The sequence below is a fragment of the Aedes aegypti genome, chromosome 2 (genome assembly GCF_002204515.2).
Source record: "Aedes aegypti strain LVP_AGWG chromosome 2, AaegL5.0 Primary Assembly, whole genome shotgun sequence".
Lineage (NCBI taxonomy): Eukaryota > Metazoa > Arthropoda > Insecta > Diptera > Culicidae > Aedes > Aedes aegypti.
The window spans coordinates 57,733,626-57,750,071 of record NC_035108.1 but is presented as its reverse complement, the minus strand read 5'-3'; the positions used below and the strand labels follow the sequence as shown (position 1 = coordinate 57,750,071).

The 16,446-nt window shown below is 40.5% G+C and overlaps 1 protein-coding gene and 1 long non-coding RNA gene across 2 annotated transcripts; one reads left to right on the top strand and one right to left on the bottom strand.

Moving 5' to 3' along the window:
- Positions 1-11,154: 11,154 nt before the first annotated feature.
- Positions 11,155-14,149, bottom strand: LOC5569215 (RINT1-like protein). Its single transcript, XM_001658338.2, has 3 exons — positions 13,033-14,149; positions 11,900-12,924; positions 11,155-11,490 (listed from the first exon to the last, which is right to left on the bottom strand). Exons 1-3 carry the CDS (start codon positions 13,978-13,980, stop codon positions 11,298-11,300), a joined length of 2,166 nt encoding a protein of 721 aa, XP_001658388.1. The 5' UTR covers positions 13,981-14,149; the 3' UTR covers positions 11,155-11,297.
- A 1,511-nt stretch (positions 14,150-15,660) lies between these two features.
- On the top strand, positions 15,661-16,155 carry LOC110676943. Its single transcript, XR_002500839.1, has 2 exons — positions 15,661-15,907; positions 15,974-16,155. It is a non-coding gene; the product is annotated as an uncharacterized LOC110676943 (long non-coding RNA).
- The last annotated feature ends 291 nt before the right edge of the window (positions 16,156-16,446 follow it).

The window sequence follows — 16,446 nt, the reverse complement described above, 5'->3', positions numbered from 1 at the left end:
CAATAATTCGCCAATTCACTCGGTTCATGGCCGCTTCTCTCCATCCTCGACTGTGACCCACGCTCTCCAGGTCCTGGTGCACCTGGTCAATCCACCTAGCTCGCTGCGCCCCACGCCTTCGCCGTAGAGTTGAGCGAGCTCGTGGTTCATCCTTCGCCGCCACACGCCGTTCTCCTGTACGCCGCCGAAGATCGTCCTTAGCACTCGGCGTTCGAAAACCCCAAGAGCTTGCAGGTCCTCCTCGAGCATAGTCCACGCCTCATGCCCATAGAGGACTACCGGTCTTATGAGCGTTTTGTACATCGTGCATTTGGTGCGGGGGTGAATCTTTCTTGACCGCAGTTTCTTCTGGAGCCCATAGTAGGCACGACTTCCGCTGATGATGCGCCTTCGTATTTCCCGACTAACATTGTTGTCAGCCGTCAACAAGGATCCGAGGTAGACAAACTCGTTCACCACCTCGAAGGTATCTCCGTCTATCGTAACACTGCTTCCTAGGCGGGTCGTGTGGCGCTCAGTTCCGCCAACCAGCATGTACTTTGTTTTCGACGCATTCACCATTAGCCCGACTCTTGTTGCTTCGCGTTTTAGGCGGGTGAACAAATCTGCCACCGTTTCAAATTTTCTCCCAATAATATCCATGTCGTCCGCGAAGCAAACAATTTGTCCGGATCTCGTGAAAATCGTGCCTCGACTGTTAAGTCCGGCTCTCCGCATAACACCTTCAAGCGCAATATTGAACAACAGGCACGAAAGTCCATCGCCCTGTCGTAGTCCCCACCGAGACTCGAACGTACTGGAGTGTTCGCCCGAGATTGCACACCGTCCATCGTTGCTCTGATCAATCTTGTGAGCTTCCCGGGAAAGCTGTTCTCGTCCATACTTCTAATCTTCATTTTTCAAGGGAACCAATATAGCGTTAGCGTTAGCGTTAGCGTTAGCGTAGTTACGGTATACTTCGTAGATTGGATACTAGCAACATTCATGTTTCTTTTTAATAATCTCATCCTGACTACTTTCAGGAACAAGGCAGGGGAGTATACCTTGTTCAAATCATAAACAAGAATACTAAAAGCATGAATATCACTATTCACGGCCACGGCCATCTTTACCGTAACTTGGGATAGGGGAAGGAAATGTTGATGTAGCACTTACTTAATGAGAGGCCACCGACTCAGCGACACCCTCATAAGTGCTACGGAGTTGGAGGTTGGGGAAGGTATATTGTCAGGATTCGCCTAGAAAGCTGGCGATAGACCATAAACATTTGTTGTTTAAGTGTTTTCAATTTAATCTTTTGAATGTCGGCAATCAAAAGAGAAAACAATAGTTTATTTATAGTATAAATAGTGTGGAGTTTTAACTTATCCGCGGAAAAGGAATCACCCTCCACGCGATGCACGCACAATTTACCCAGGCAAGTGCCAGTTCACAAGTGAGGTAGAACGAATGCAAGTGTGCAAGTGACAGTTGCTTTTCACTCAGGAATCCAATTGCTGTGATCAATCCTATTGCCATACTTCAACGCAGTGGATTCTATATCTCACATTCTCCCTCTACTCCAAAGAAATTGCATTGTTTCATTCGATGGTACCTAATTGAAAGTTTTAATAAAGTTTCTCTTAGTAAATTTTCACACTTATTACAAAATATTGCATTGAAACTGATCCATATGGATTTGAAGAATCATTCAGTTAGTTTGATCATCATTTTTTTTTTTAATTTGTTCAAATTCCAGTTTTCTTTATTTCACTAAGCATATCATCGGTCCATACAATAAAGTTTTCATACCATATGTCGGCTGGTCATACATACTATTTTGAAAAAAAAATATATATATTTTCATTCTACAGTTATATTTTGGTTGACACATCGCCATATCCCTTGATTTTTTAACTGTAGAAGTACTTTTCTTCATTCATTTATTCTTCTATACTTCAATCTAACTGTTGAAAAACAAGTCAAGGAATACAATAGATTTTCACAATTTTCAAAGTAATTTTCGTATTCTAATATTTTTAACTTCTTTTACTACGTGCACGTTCCTACTAGTAAAATATAATTATAATATTTTCGCTGTCTGACCTGCTGACAGACATTGCCGGGGCTTGTCTTTCCCCACGACAAACAACACGCTTAAACGTTTTGACAGTGGACATTGCCGGGGCTTGTCTTCCCCAAGGCAAACAACACGCTCAAGCTTTTTTGGCAGCGGCCATTGCCGGGGCTCGTCTTCCCCACGGCAAACAACACGCTGAAGCTTTTGTGGCAGCGGCCATTGCCGAGGCTTGTCTTCCCCAAGGCAAACAACACGCTCAAGCTTTTTGGCAGCGGACATTGCAGGGGCTTGTCTTCCCCCACGGCAAACAACACGCTTAAACGTTTTGACAGCGGACATTGCCGGGGCTTGTTTTCCCCAAGGCAAACAACATGCTCAAGATTTTTTGGCAGCGGACATTGCCGGGGCTCGTCTTCCCTACGGCAAACAACACGCTCAAGCTTTTGTGGCAGCGAACATTGCCGGGGCTTTTCTTCCCCAAGGCAAACAACACGCTGAAGCTTTTTTTTGGCAGCGGACATTACCGGATCTCGTCTTCCCCACGGCAAACATAACTGCTACTTTTTCACTCACTTCACACTTCACTGTCAACCCCCGGTTTTTCGCTTGTGCCGGAACCATTTATTTTTGCTTTAGATATTTTTTTTCACACGTGAAAACTAAACTCCGCACACATGACGCTGTACTACTAATTTTTCACATATTTTTTCACTCTTGCAGCGCGGAAGGATGATTCCTTCCATTACACAAATATGGAAATAAGTACCAGGTATCCTTCCGCAAATTAGCAGAAAACTGGTAGGATCGCCAATGTGGAGTTTTAACTTATCCGCGGAAAAGGAATCACCCTCCACGCGATGCACGCACAATTTACCCAGGCAAGTGCCAGTTCACAAGTGAGGTAGAACGAATGCAAGTGTGCAAGTGACAGTTGCTTTTCACTTAGGAAACCAATTGCTGTGATCAATCCTATTGCCATACTTCAACGCAGTGGATTCTATATCTCACAAATAGTATTTCGCGAAATGCCTGTCGATTGTGCAGTCATATTTTTGCTCAATAGCCAGTAAAAAGCAAAACCGATCCATCCAGAGTCATCGTATTGTATAACATAACGATACGCGTAAAAAAATCTCCGGCGACAAATACACGCGCGAAATCGTGAGCAAAATCTATCGGACGACGCAAAACCGAACTGTCCTGCTTGGGCTTCACGAAGCACTACCCAGAAAGACGCTCCGAAATAGGAAAAAAATACATTTTTCAAGGGAACCAATATCCAATAAAACTCTTAGAATAAAATCATGAATGGGGTAGACCCCATTTCTTATATGGGGCGATCCATTAATTACGTAAGACAATTTTCGGGATTTTTCAACCCCCCCTCCCCCCATGGTAAGATTTTTTGTATGAAAATTAAAAATAAATTGTATGGCGCGTAAGAAATCTCAAACCCCCCCTCCCCCCATAAACCCTTACATAATTAATGGACAGCCCCTATCTAGGTGTTCTGTGTTAGGCAACACTATCATACTAATTTGGTAAAACTAAATTGAGCATTTATAAATTTGTTAACAACATATTACATTTTATTTGCCGTATCAGTCAGAATTTTTACAGGTGAGTTGATTTCACCTGCTTTTAATAGAGAAAAAAAAGCTTTACTTAACCTAACTTTACCTAAATATATAACGCATTGAATGTGGAAATAGAAGATTGCAACGATTTTTGTTTACATTTGGCATTAATGCCCTCAATTTGATTTAGAGATAAATTCTTATTTAGCATGAGCCCTAAATACTTAACATCATCTGACAAATTTATTGGAACCCCGCTCATCGTGACAACATGTCTACTTGAAGGTTTCCAATAAAGAGCTTTTGGTTTATGTGGGAATATTATTAGTTGAGTTTTGGAAGCATTAGGAGAAATCTTCCATTTTTGCAAGTATGAAGAAAAAATATCCAAACTTTTTTGCAATCCACTACATATGACACGCAGACTTCGTCCTTTGGCGGAGAGGCTTGTGTCATCCGCAAACAAGGATTTTTGACATCCCTGAGGTTACTCAGGTAAGTTAGATGTAAAAATATGGTATAATAATGGTCCCAAAATGCTGGAAATAGGAAGTCTTTCAAACTTGGAGTTCTGATAATTAACCTACAGTGTACGATTTGACAAATAAATCTTTTGTTCATTGATTCTGATATGACTTCTTGACTTGGATTTCTTCCGAAGATTTCCCTTACAATTTTTCGTTGATAGTTACGAACTCTTAAAAGAATTCCTCTAAAGATGTATAAAAGATATGTTTCAACAATCCAAACATTTCCACAAAAAAATAGCTTAAATATTCCCAAGAATATCAACTGTAAAGGCAAACGCGCAGCTATTCAGCGAGACCATGCGGTTTCGAATCAAGCCAGTCGCATATCTTTCCTAGTTGTGATGTTTTTTGGAACATCTGTTCTACTCTATGTAGAATACATTAGTGCTGTAAACTGTAAACAAATGCAAAGAAAGCTATCAGTCGTGGAAAAGTTCATAAACAACACTAATCTGTCTCGAATGGAACGTTATGCCAGGAAGAAGAACAATTTATCCGGAGATTACTCCAAGAAACTGATCAGCGATTCCTCTGAAAACAGCTATAATTCCATGAAGAATAACTCCAGACATTCCTTTAATGTTTTTTAAAATAAATTCTTCAAAGATTTTTTCATAAAGTCCTTCCAGCTTCCTGAGGTACCTAGAACTAATGGAGAAATTTCTGAAAAATTGTTTTTAATAGACTAATGAACTTTCCAAAAAAAATCTTGAAACGATCTTGAAGGTAATTTTAGAAGCACTCTAAGGCTTTTTTGCGTTAACCAACGGTACGAGTAGCGACCCCTCAAAAGGGCTGGTAGCAGGTTTCTTTTTAGAGAATTAGTCAATGCAAGTCTCTATCTTCAATGAAAACTAAAAATAGACTCTAAAATATTTGTTGTTCTGCTTGCAGTGAAGTCGCTTCAATACTTCATCCAAGGATTATGCCAGGAAATCTATTAAGAACGCTTTGTGGGCTTCGTGGCCGTGCGTTTTTTTTTTTTCTCTGTTTGGGTGCGCCACTGCGACCAGTATTTAGATCTATTGTGGCATTAGGGTCAGGCGGGGCAAGATGAGCACCCTAAGGATAAGCGCGATTTATGCCTACTTAAACGTTCTTATTTTGGTAAAATTGGTAACCATCCTTTTCTTTTACATTATTACTTTGACCTCCAACCATTAAAAGTTTTAAAAAGTTATAAATAGTTTTCCAATTAACACGCTAAAAAATAGCTTTTTTATCATCGGTCAAAAAAATTGCGGGGCAAGATGGGCACCCCCATAAAAAGATGCAATTTACTAAAGAAAACTATTATTTTTCAATGCTTGCAATATCCCAAGATATTATCTTCAATATCTGATAATATTTATCTTCAACTAGCTTAGTTTTTGAAACTTTTATCAAAAAATAAATAACTTTTCATAAATTGCTAAGATTTTGCTTAAAAACGATTAAATTTATTGTTTGTTTATATATTTTTTAGAAAAATTGTTTTGTGCATAGAAGATACCTTAAGTCAAGCCTACAGCTAAATGTGGTTCTATAATTTCACACTTTTACGTAATTTTGAACATGGTGCTCATCTTGCCCCAAGGGTGTAAAATTATTAATATAATCAAAACAATTGAAATATTTTTTAAATTTGATTAAAGTTTTGCTCCTGATTATCTACAGAAGATTATTCTATAACTATACGGCCAAAAACGTATAAATTAATTTGTTTACGCAACAAAAATATCACTTTTAAATGAACAACTCTTATATGAAAAGGTAAATTTTTGGACTTCTATGTATTTTTGACAATATTTACGTTGTGCTGTTGATTTTTTAGCTGAACTTTATGGCCATTATATCAATTTAATGATATTCATCAGAATCCCAAATAATTTATTGAACAAAATTGGTAAGAACGACACAAACTAAGGGTGCCCATCTTGCCCCGGGTGCTCATCTTGCCCCACATTCCCCTACCCGTATCCTTAGTGTATAGTGCATGTCGCATTACTCCATTTCCATTGATTGGTAATGAAGCATCGATTTCTGTACGGTTCTTGTTTTGATTCCTCAGATATTGATACAAATCGACTATGATGGAAAGGTCCCGTTATTTACACCCTTCATAGAAATGTACATCTCAGCGAAGGCGCGCCCCTTAGCAAACATAATCGATTAAATTTCTGAGAAACCAAATCGGTACTACTGATATTTGACCATGCAACGGAACTCTAGTCTCATCCTTGTTTCGCTTTTAGTTTAGTCCCAAAAAAATACTAGAAAAAAGAGGCGTTTTGCTAGCAGCAAAACCGAATCAAGCTAGAAAATTTGTTTAGTAATCAGAATTCACGTGAGTCCTTGAATTACCAGTACTTGTCCTTGTTGAGTTAATACTCATGATTGTTATCCTGGCTTCAAGTGTAGTCTCGGGGCTGACCAACTCCGAGTCTTTAACCATCTGCTAGGTAAAATAAATTAATTTTCAGAAACTGTTGTCAGTAACAAGGACTTTGTTCCGCGAATCCTTGAATTACAAGAACATATTACCCTAGCCCGACAAACAAGATGAGACTAGGGTTCAAATAGGTAGATCTTACGCCGTAACGCACCACGAAAAGGTGATCTACCCGCGTTACGGGTCGGCCGTGCGGTTAGCGGCGTCAGTAGTTTAGGCGTATTGTGCCACGAAGCGCGGATTCGATTCCCGCTCCAGTCGGTGGAAACTTTTCGTCAAACGAAAAATTCAGCACTGGGCCATGGGTGTTACGGTTGTCCGTTGCCTAATGTTCGTGATTGTTCAGTCTGTGCAGCCTTTGGTTGAAGACGGTGTAATTTGTCTTCCTGGGATTTCCCAATAAACTCGACTAGAGATTACTCATGATGTTCCTTTAGATATTTCACTATGAATTTCTTCAACATTTCATCCAGAGATTACTCCTACAGTTCTTCCAAACATTTCTCGAGTAATTTCTCAGAAAAACTTCATGGATTCTTCAAAAGTTCATATGATGTTTAACACCATCAAATACTGCAGTAATCATGCCCAAACTCTTTGATTCAAGTGAAGAAACAAATAGTGCCGCCTATCAGTTGTTCCGAATTTGGAGGATTTAGGCAGGATATCTTGAACTCCATTAGGGGAATAGAGGTTTTCTTCCAAATAGCAAAGAAAGGAGACTGTCGTGTTTAGCCGGAAACTTTTAAAGATCGCGAAATTCTCCTCAACCATCTTGAAGAGAAGAAGTTGGGTTTATTCTACGACTGGCGTGAGGTGAGAATTGTCGGTGTCGTATAGCGAGATGACAATTCTCGACTCGAGTGAAGTGACTATCCATTTGATTTGCACGGCGAGTCACTTCATTCGAGTCGACAATTGTCCCCTCGCTATACGACACCGAAAATTCTCACCTCACGCCACTCGTAGAATAAACCCAATTAGGTGACCGACACATGATCCATTTTTATATATGTCCGTAGTCCCGAAGGATTCTTAGTTATATTGTACAATGAAAAACGAATTTAAGACCCAAGTAAAAATGAAGCAAAGGTCAAAACTGAAAAAAAACAGTTTCCTTAAATGAATTGACAAATATAAAAAAAGTAAAAGTACAGCCGTTTTATCTCGCTAATAAAACAGCTGAAAGATAAAAAACCGAATTTAGTACTATGCAATTTAATTCCACTAGAGCAGTGATTCCCAAAGTGGGCGAATTCGCCCCCCAGGGGGGCGATAATTTGTAATTCTGAATTTGGGGGGCGAAAACAGTAGAGAGGGGGGCGAAAAATTTGGTACTATTAGGATATCCATCATAGACAAAATGCCGGCTTCGTGGCCGTGCGGTTAGTGTCGTCAGGCATTTGACCATATCGTGTCAAGGAGTGTGGGTTCGATTTCCGCTTTTCGTAAAGAAGTGGTGCTTCCTTCTAATGACTTTACCGTCCACTGGAAACATTAACGTGTTGGTGTGGTGTTTTTTAAAAAATGGCTACCATACGTTAGTATTATCCATTCATTTTTTTCCACTTCTAAAACACGAATGTGCATCTAAGAATTTTCCCGATCGATAACGTTGATCTCAATAATTCATGGTTACAGATATCATTAAAAGCATAATCATAATCGTCACACTAAGTTTATTTGCACAAGCTTGGCTATGTAAATCTCGGATTTTTAATTTCATCCGAGATTCAGCTAGCAAAATGCCTTCGTTACGAAGGTTACGAAGCATGATTCAGTGATTCAATGTTACTGGGCTTATATTTCCTGAAATTGAAAAGCAGGAAGTAGAGCAACATTGCTTCGATTATCGCTGTTTAGTGAAAAGCCTTTAAACTACGGACTTTTGCTAACGTATTTCGGACAGATTTGGTTGATATTAATTAGTAAAGTATTAGAATAGATTTGTTGATTTTTTAAAGTCTATAAATGTGATAGTTTTTACATGACTCATTTATAGATATGCGAGTCGAGAACATGTTTATCACATTTTAAGTACTACACCAGTCGACTTTACATTTTGACCAATTTACGGTACACTTATGCTAAGATATTGATAAAAACTTCAACATAGCATAGCTTTTAATTTAAATATTTAAACTACGTATCAGCAGGGTTGTCACATTAAAATACGTATTTTTTTCCCTGGAATATCTGTATTTCTGTATCCTGGAGAAAAATATCTGTTATTATTATTTTGTTTTATTTATGACATTTTACCATTTGTCATGGCATTCGTGTCTGAAAAATATCTGTATTTTAAATTTATATACCTGTAAATAACAGTCGACTCTCCACATCTCGATGTTCTACATCTCAATATCTCTCCCTATGTCGATGATTTCATAGGTCCCTTCAGTCTGCATACATTTTCACTCTCCATATCTCGAAATCCTCCCTATCTCGATATCTCCATATGTCGATGTGTTTCTGTTCATTTTTCGTTCTCAATTTTCTCTCCATATGTCGATATGACCAACATCGAAGGTTACTAGACCAAAGTTTTGGGAATCAAAACAAATTAGGAGCGCAAAATGACGTCTGTTTGTGTATTACTTTCTTGGCAACGGAGTGTTTTTCAATCTAGTATTCATCCAAAAGTTGTTTTTTGTCTCGATCTCTCCCTATCTCGATGGTCCCTTCGATATCGAGATGTGGAGAGGCGACTGTAATTACATCATGGGATTTGACAAGAAATTCAAGAAAATACTAATCATTTGTAACTTAAATGCAGAATACACACAACAGGTCGCAACTCAGCTTGAATTTTAAGGATTTCAAAAATATTTATTTACACATTTGGTCAAAAATCTGTATAAATCTGTATATTTTTTGCAAAATTCTGTATACAGAATCTGTATATCTGTATTTTTGCTAAATATCTGTAATCTGTATATACAGATTCTTGGTCATAAAACATTCGCAAAAATCTGTAAAATACAGATAAATCTGTATATGTGGCAACCCTGCGTATCAGTGGGCGGCTGTCACACGATATACGAATGCGAAAATGCCAATTTTAGCAAAGAAAGGTCTCAGTCAGTTGCCAGCCAGACACCGCGCGCGTCAGACGTATTCTTTGCCTTTTCCACTCTAGTTTGCAGTCTCGCGAAAATGCCCGGTGCACGAAAAAACACCTTAGTAGTCGACTTCAGTGTTCTCCCAGTGCGCCCTGAAGTGGCCAAAGTGCAACAATTTTTGGAGAACGATTTAAAGCTCCAATATGCGGATATCAAGAGCATACAGTTGCATCACTTACGTAACTGTGTGCTCATTGAAATGAAGTCTCATGAAATCGTCGTTCGCTACCAATCAGAACATAATTGGAAGCGAACAATGCTTTGTGGAGACACAAAGTTTCGGATTCCTATCTTCGTGGATTGTGACGCGGTGACGGTTCGAGTCCATGACCTCCCACCGTCAATGAGCCACGTCGAAATCGCCGATCATATGCTGAAGTATGGTGAGGTGATTTCCATCAGGAATGAAAAGTGGAAGCACTATTTTCCCGGACTATCAAATGGAGTGCGAGTCTTGAGGATGAATTTACTTCGCCATGTTCCTTCAGTCATTACCATTGGAAATGAGACAACAATGGTGTCTTACATCAACCAGCCAAAATCCTGCCACTCATGCGGCCAAACGCCTCATCCCGGCAGGAAATGTCCGGTTTCCACAACAGCAACATCACCAATAACATTCCAAACCAACAACACACCAGCAACATCATCGAAATCTTCCGACGGGTTGTTTACGCAGGATGATTTCCCACCGATAAACGATGATCGGCAAACGTCACCAACTCTTGTTGACGTAGACGGACCAGATGAAGAAAACCAAACGAACAACGACGAATGGACTGATGATGACAATACATCGAGCTCATCCACCGAGAACAATAAAACGACAAACAAGCGACGGCGATCGAGGCGGGCGAACAAAGTTTGTGGAATGAAAAAGACTTGCGCTGATCAGTGTTTCCCAAACACTGGTCTTACGGAAATCGGTTCATCTTCTGGTGAAAAAAGCATAATCTGATCATAGAGGTTCTGAACCTTTAGAAAACAGTAATCGGCTCTGTTAAGCTGGGTACGGCGTGTGAGCCTTTAAATAAACGAATTGAAAAAAAAAAAAAAAAGGTCTCAGTCAATAACTGTGGAAATGCTCATTGAACACTAAGCTGAGAAGCAGACTCTGTCCAAGTAAGGACGTAATGCCAAGAAGAAGAAGAATCTGGGGGGCGATTCTAAAATATGTTGGTCTCAAGGGGGCGAAAGTCAAAAAAGTTTGGGAAACACTGCACTAGAGTATGTATCCTTAACTGTGCGGCCGTCTTCACTGTCGAGTCTAGTACACAACATTGAAGACGGCCTTAGTGTTGAGGTCGAAATACGCGTATCTGTCAAAGGATACATACTCTAGTGGATTTAAATGGACTTCTTACATACAGTTTTACCCAATACCATTCGTAGGCTAGTTGAATCATAATCACCCTATAGGAATCAAAAAACCCTATTTACGCATAGAAAACTTTATTAAAATCATATATTAATGCTAACTCAACAGAATAATCGGAACTATAAGCTTTACTGTTTCAAACAACACAATATCACCTGGAATCAATCGAAATGTAACGTGCGTGCATCCGCCCAACGCGATTAGGAAATAACAATATCGTTCCGCCTCTCCAAGATTTCCAGCGCGGCCGTTTTACTCAAGATGGACAGGCCAACCTCCTTCAAGGTGGACCGCACGGTGTCCTCCGTTTGCTCCGCCGAGGAACTGAGCGTTTCGTGCAACAGCATGGCCGATCCCAGGGGCATCGTCAGCAGGACGCAGGTGTCGCTTATTCTGTTTGGAATGAACGTAATCAAGAAAGATAGTTGGTTGGAGATTACGAAATGCTCATTTGGGTGAAAATTTGAAATAGTTTGAATATCTGATCTTCCATACCATCAATACGATAAATTTTTTTAAAGAAAACCGAATTTAATTCCACTAGAGTTTGTAATTGCAATTGTAAATAACCAGGAATTTCAAGATGTATTCTCAAAAACAACTATATTCTGCAGTCCCAGGGAGGTTATTTTGTTTTGTACAGCGTCACCATGGTTTGAGATCATTTTTTTTTTGCTGAAAAATGACCCTTAGTTGACTGTGGGGTGACTTTAGCTTCTGGGTGTCCAAATGGACGAATTTGGGGTGTTACTTAATTTTTTTTTGTAGTTTGATCATTATCGGTCACCGTAATTCCACATACCTCTTGAACAATAAGCTCGGTTTCCGGGCATACTGCCCCAGCAAAGCGAACAGATTCCGGGTCATATCGAACTGGAACTGCAGCGCTCCACCGGTGGAAAACTTCGTGTTCATCACCATCCCATCGATGAACCACTCGTCCAGCTGGAGAGCGATCAACCGAATCACGATCGAGAACACGTTGGCCGACAGTTCCGTTTCCAAGCTGTGCAGGTGGTTGACCAATATCTGGAACATTTCGCTGGCGCTGGCCGACAGCATGAACGTTTCCTTCGTATCCAGCTGATTCATCGAGGGCCAGTTGTCGTGACGGTAGGGGCGCGATTTCGCTTTGAAATCGTCCACCACCCGTGAGGCAAGATCCTTGACCAGCGTCCGTTGCCAATGGTCCATCTCTTCGATCGTTTTGTCGAACACAGAACTGATTTCGTCCGCGTAGGGTCCATACCGGGCGGCATGCAGGTGCAGATAGTGCACGTTTTCGCCCCATTCCCTCAGGACCGACGTGATGTAATTGATGGCGTTGAGGATTTTGGTCGAACTGACACAGTCCGGACCGGGGCTGTTGTGCAACTGGACCAACCTTCGCCGGAAGTTGTCGATCAGTTCGAGCTGAAGATCGAGAAACTGCAACTGCTGACCGGGCTGGGGCAGTGAGCAGTACCGTTCACGAATCGCATCCAACAATCGGATGAACTGATCGGCACATCGCGGAATCTTCATGTCGTCCAGGTTGGCCGGGTCGAGGAACTTCCAGGGATCCTCACTCTTCAGCATGGCGTCCATCTTGTCGGTGGTGAACTTTTCCTCGATGGCCATCCACTTGACATGGTACTTGGGCTGGATGAGGACCGATACGGCACTCGGGAAACTCGACGGATAGCCGAGGGTCGATTTGAGCTCCTGCTCGAACGAAAGGATTTCGTCGATCAGATGACCGAACAGAGCCTCGTCCTGGCAGATGGAATCGATATCGTCGATCAGCTTCTCGATGGCCAGTTGCACCAGGCCTCGGATGAACTCCAGCTGCAATTGGTGAAATGTTAGTAAATTTAGGTAAAATCGATAGAAGCAGAGCTAGTTGCGACTAAGGGTTTAAAAATAGGAACTGAATGAAAAAGGCATTGAACTTACCCGAACGTTATGATTAACCACTCCCGCCTTGATGGCCGGCGTTTGGAAGTTCTGCCCCACGAATACGTGGTTCTCCTTGGCCCAGGAAAGTACCTGCGTGAAGTACCATTCGGGTTTATCCAGCCGGTTGGTTTGCTTGTTGCCGGAAAAGTGAAACGTGAACCGGTGCCGGAATGGTTTCAACAGCAGCTCGTTCGGCGCCGCTATCGGAGGACAAATGATCGACGGGGTGAGCTTCACGCTCAGCAGATTTTGATCGCCGGGAATTTTGACCAGGAATAGGTATTCCGCCAGGATGGACAGTTTGTGTAGATTCTCTTTGGAAGGGTTGAACACTTCCAGCGTCTGGTTCAAGTTGGGCCATTTGATGGCCTTGAGTATTGCTTCGAATTCCTTCGAGAATTTCTCTTTTAGAATGTCGTGCCAGTAGAACGCCGTATTCCTGGCGTACATTTTCAAGTGTGGGGACTCTAAACTACTCAATCGATCCAAAATGCTATTAGAATGGCCACTCAAGGCTACGTACAAGCTAATGGTCTTGTTCTCGTCCTTCCCATTGATGGACACGGTCAATTCCTGGCCAATACTCTGGATATCCAGTAATATTTTGAAATATTCCTTCATATTATCTAACTTCTTGATCTTTTTCAGATGGCCATCGATCCGTTCCAGAACTTCCTGGTGCCGTTCGATTCGCTCCATCAGCTTTTCTTCGAACGCTTCCAGATTATCGGCTGCTTCCTCCAGTTCCGTGTGCTTCCAGGAACACGACTGGATTGCATTCTTCAGCTCGGGCATGCAGTTCTCATCCGGCAGGGTAATCCTGCTGGCCAGTCGGTCCAAATCGGTGCGATAGTTTTGCAGTACGGATTCGTTCTTCTTGAGGGCGTCGAAATCTGGGCCCAATTCCTTGTTCAGGCGGGCCACCACCCGGTCCTCGATCGTCATTGTGTGGTGAGGGTGTAATTATAGAACACAAATTTCACAAAAACACGGATTTTCCACACGAAAATTATCTAGAAATTGCTTGCAGACTTTTTGCAAAACATTGCAAATCTTTCTTCCAGTCGTCACGAATATAAACACATCATCATCATCGGCGCCTACAATTGTCATCATCATTCATTCATAAAAATGACAATTACAACAGTTGTAACAACCCAATGTGATGGATTTTACTAAGGTGGCGCAGATGATTGAAGCGTGCCACTAGTTCTCTCTTTCATTCTCCCGCTGTTCTTATGCAGCGCAAATAGTGACGTCAATAAGAACAGCGGGAGAATGAAAGAGAGAACTAATGGCACGCTTCAATCATCTGCGCCACCTTAGTAAAATCCATCACATTGGTAACAACCGTTGCTTTGCGTCGGATAGGGATGCTACAAAATCGTTGATAATAACGGTAACAGTCCGATAATCGATGTCGATTAAGGACATATCTCCTTGAGTACCAAAATGGCCTCCAATATGGCACCTTACTCACTTTCCGCTCCCTCCTCCCACGCTTCTCACAGTCTTTTCGAGAGCGATCACAAAAAATGATTATTCAAAGTTACTAACCTTATAGTAGAGGAGTGGTTTCAAGGGGAATCCAATATTAAGGCTCAAGAATCCATCGTTCAATCAAACAGGATATTTCATCGCAGCGGTTATAAATCTGATTCGCATATAACTACGGTCCACCGTGAAGGAATTGTCCCAAAATGGGGAAAAGGACCCAAAATGGGGAAAGTGGAATAAAGGGCATGATTAGCGAACTCATTAAGGAAAATATCTGAATCCATCATTTAATAATGAATTGTAAACCGGAATGAGTTAACCAGAATCAACACTGGCGGAGGGTGCTGTTATGGATGGAAACAGTTGTGAAAGATCCCTCAGGAGACTATTCGGGAATCTCTCCAGTGGACATGGATCTAAATCTTTATTCATAACTTTGATTGTAACTTCTGTATTTATGAAGTAAAATTCATGGAAGAGGGAGGGGGACTCAAATTACTGAGAAAGAATCATTCAAATCCGTTCACCCGTTCGTAAGTTATTTCGTCCATACAAACACCGTTCCATTTTTATTTATATAGATAGATAAGGTCTTAAAAAAGGTTGGTCCTTCAATGTGGACCAGTGTAAAATCTCTCAGAGGATGGTTTCACGCTTCAAGTTCCAAAAAGGAACTCCATATGCTGTTGAAGTGTACTACACGCATCGAACTGGACTATCGAATTTCATACATTTTGCCTTATGAAAGGTGGAACGAATATTGCAATACGAACGCTTTATGTTTCGTTTTAGCATCACTCCACATCAAGGCGTCGATAGGCGCGTGGTGTATGCTTGGGGCTATCGATAGCAAGGTTCTTGGTTGGATTCCATGTTGCCGCGAAAACGTTTTTTGTTTTCAACTTTTGGTTTCATAGGGCAAATTTATGAATTTCAATCCGATTTCTGGTGGCGAATTTTCATAAGGGGTTCCTATGTTTATCGATAGTCCATTTGCCTGAGTGTAGGTCTCATTCAATGTTATGCTACACTGAACCAACAAATATCATAAAAAATATTAAAAACGTCACATACTCTCCCGATAAATGAAATCCGATTCACATCATGTGTGTCCATTGATAGTCATGTAAAAAACACATAAATCTCATTATGATACCTCATAATATTCAATTATCAACCCTGTGAAACATATATGAACAAAAGTTATGTATTTAATCCGATGAATGTTATGGGATTTGCAGATGTGAAAATTTAGCCACTGTTCCATAGCGGAATCCTCGTGATGGCTAGTTTGACTCTTAAATCATCGGTGTATTTGGAAATAAATTATAGTTTGAAGACGTGAATCATAAAACTTTGTATAGGATAGTAAAAGGTAAGTTGATTATACATAAACAAAAAAGCTGAATTTAAGTTAATCCTTTTGGACTTGAATTTACAGAATACATAAACTTCATTGCAAGCTGAAGTCAATGGAACAAGATCGGAAGGACCATCCAGAAGACTACCCAGAAGAATTAATTTTTCATATCTAAATTAATCGGTTATCCAATGTAATTAATGCATCGTTTATTCACACAAATGCCGATAATGTATCAATAAAGTATTTTTTTTAAATTATGATTATATTGTTCATCAATTCTACTGGAAAAAAAACTGACAAAGCATCATTTCAAATTCATTATAATTTCTTATAAAAATCACTAACAATATCAATAACTGTCATCTGAATTTCACATAAAACTCATTGGCAAAATCCAATGGTTCGTATGATAAATTTGCATTGAATGTATGTGTTTTATCAGACGAATTTAATTCAAAAGAAATCGAACAAGTTTATGTGATAAATTGATGAGCGTTATGTGAAAAGCTACATGGAAAAAAACTATATGTGTTTTCAGATAAATATGACAT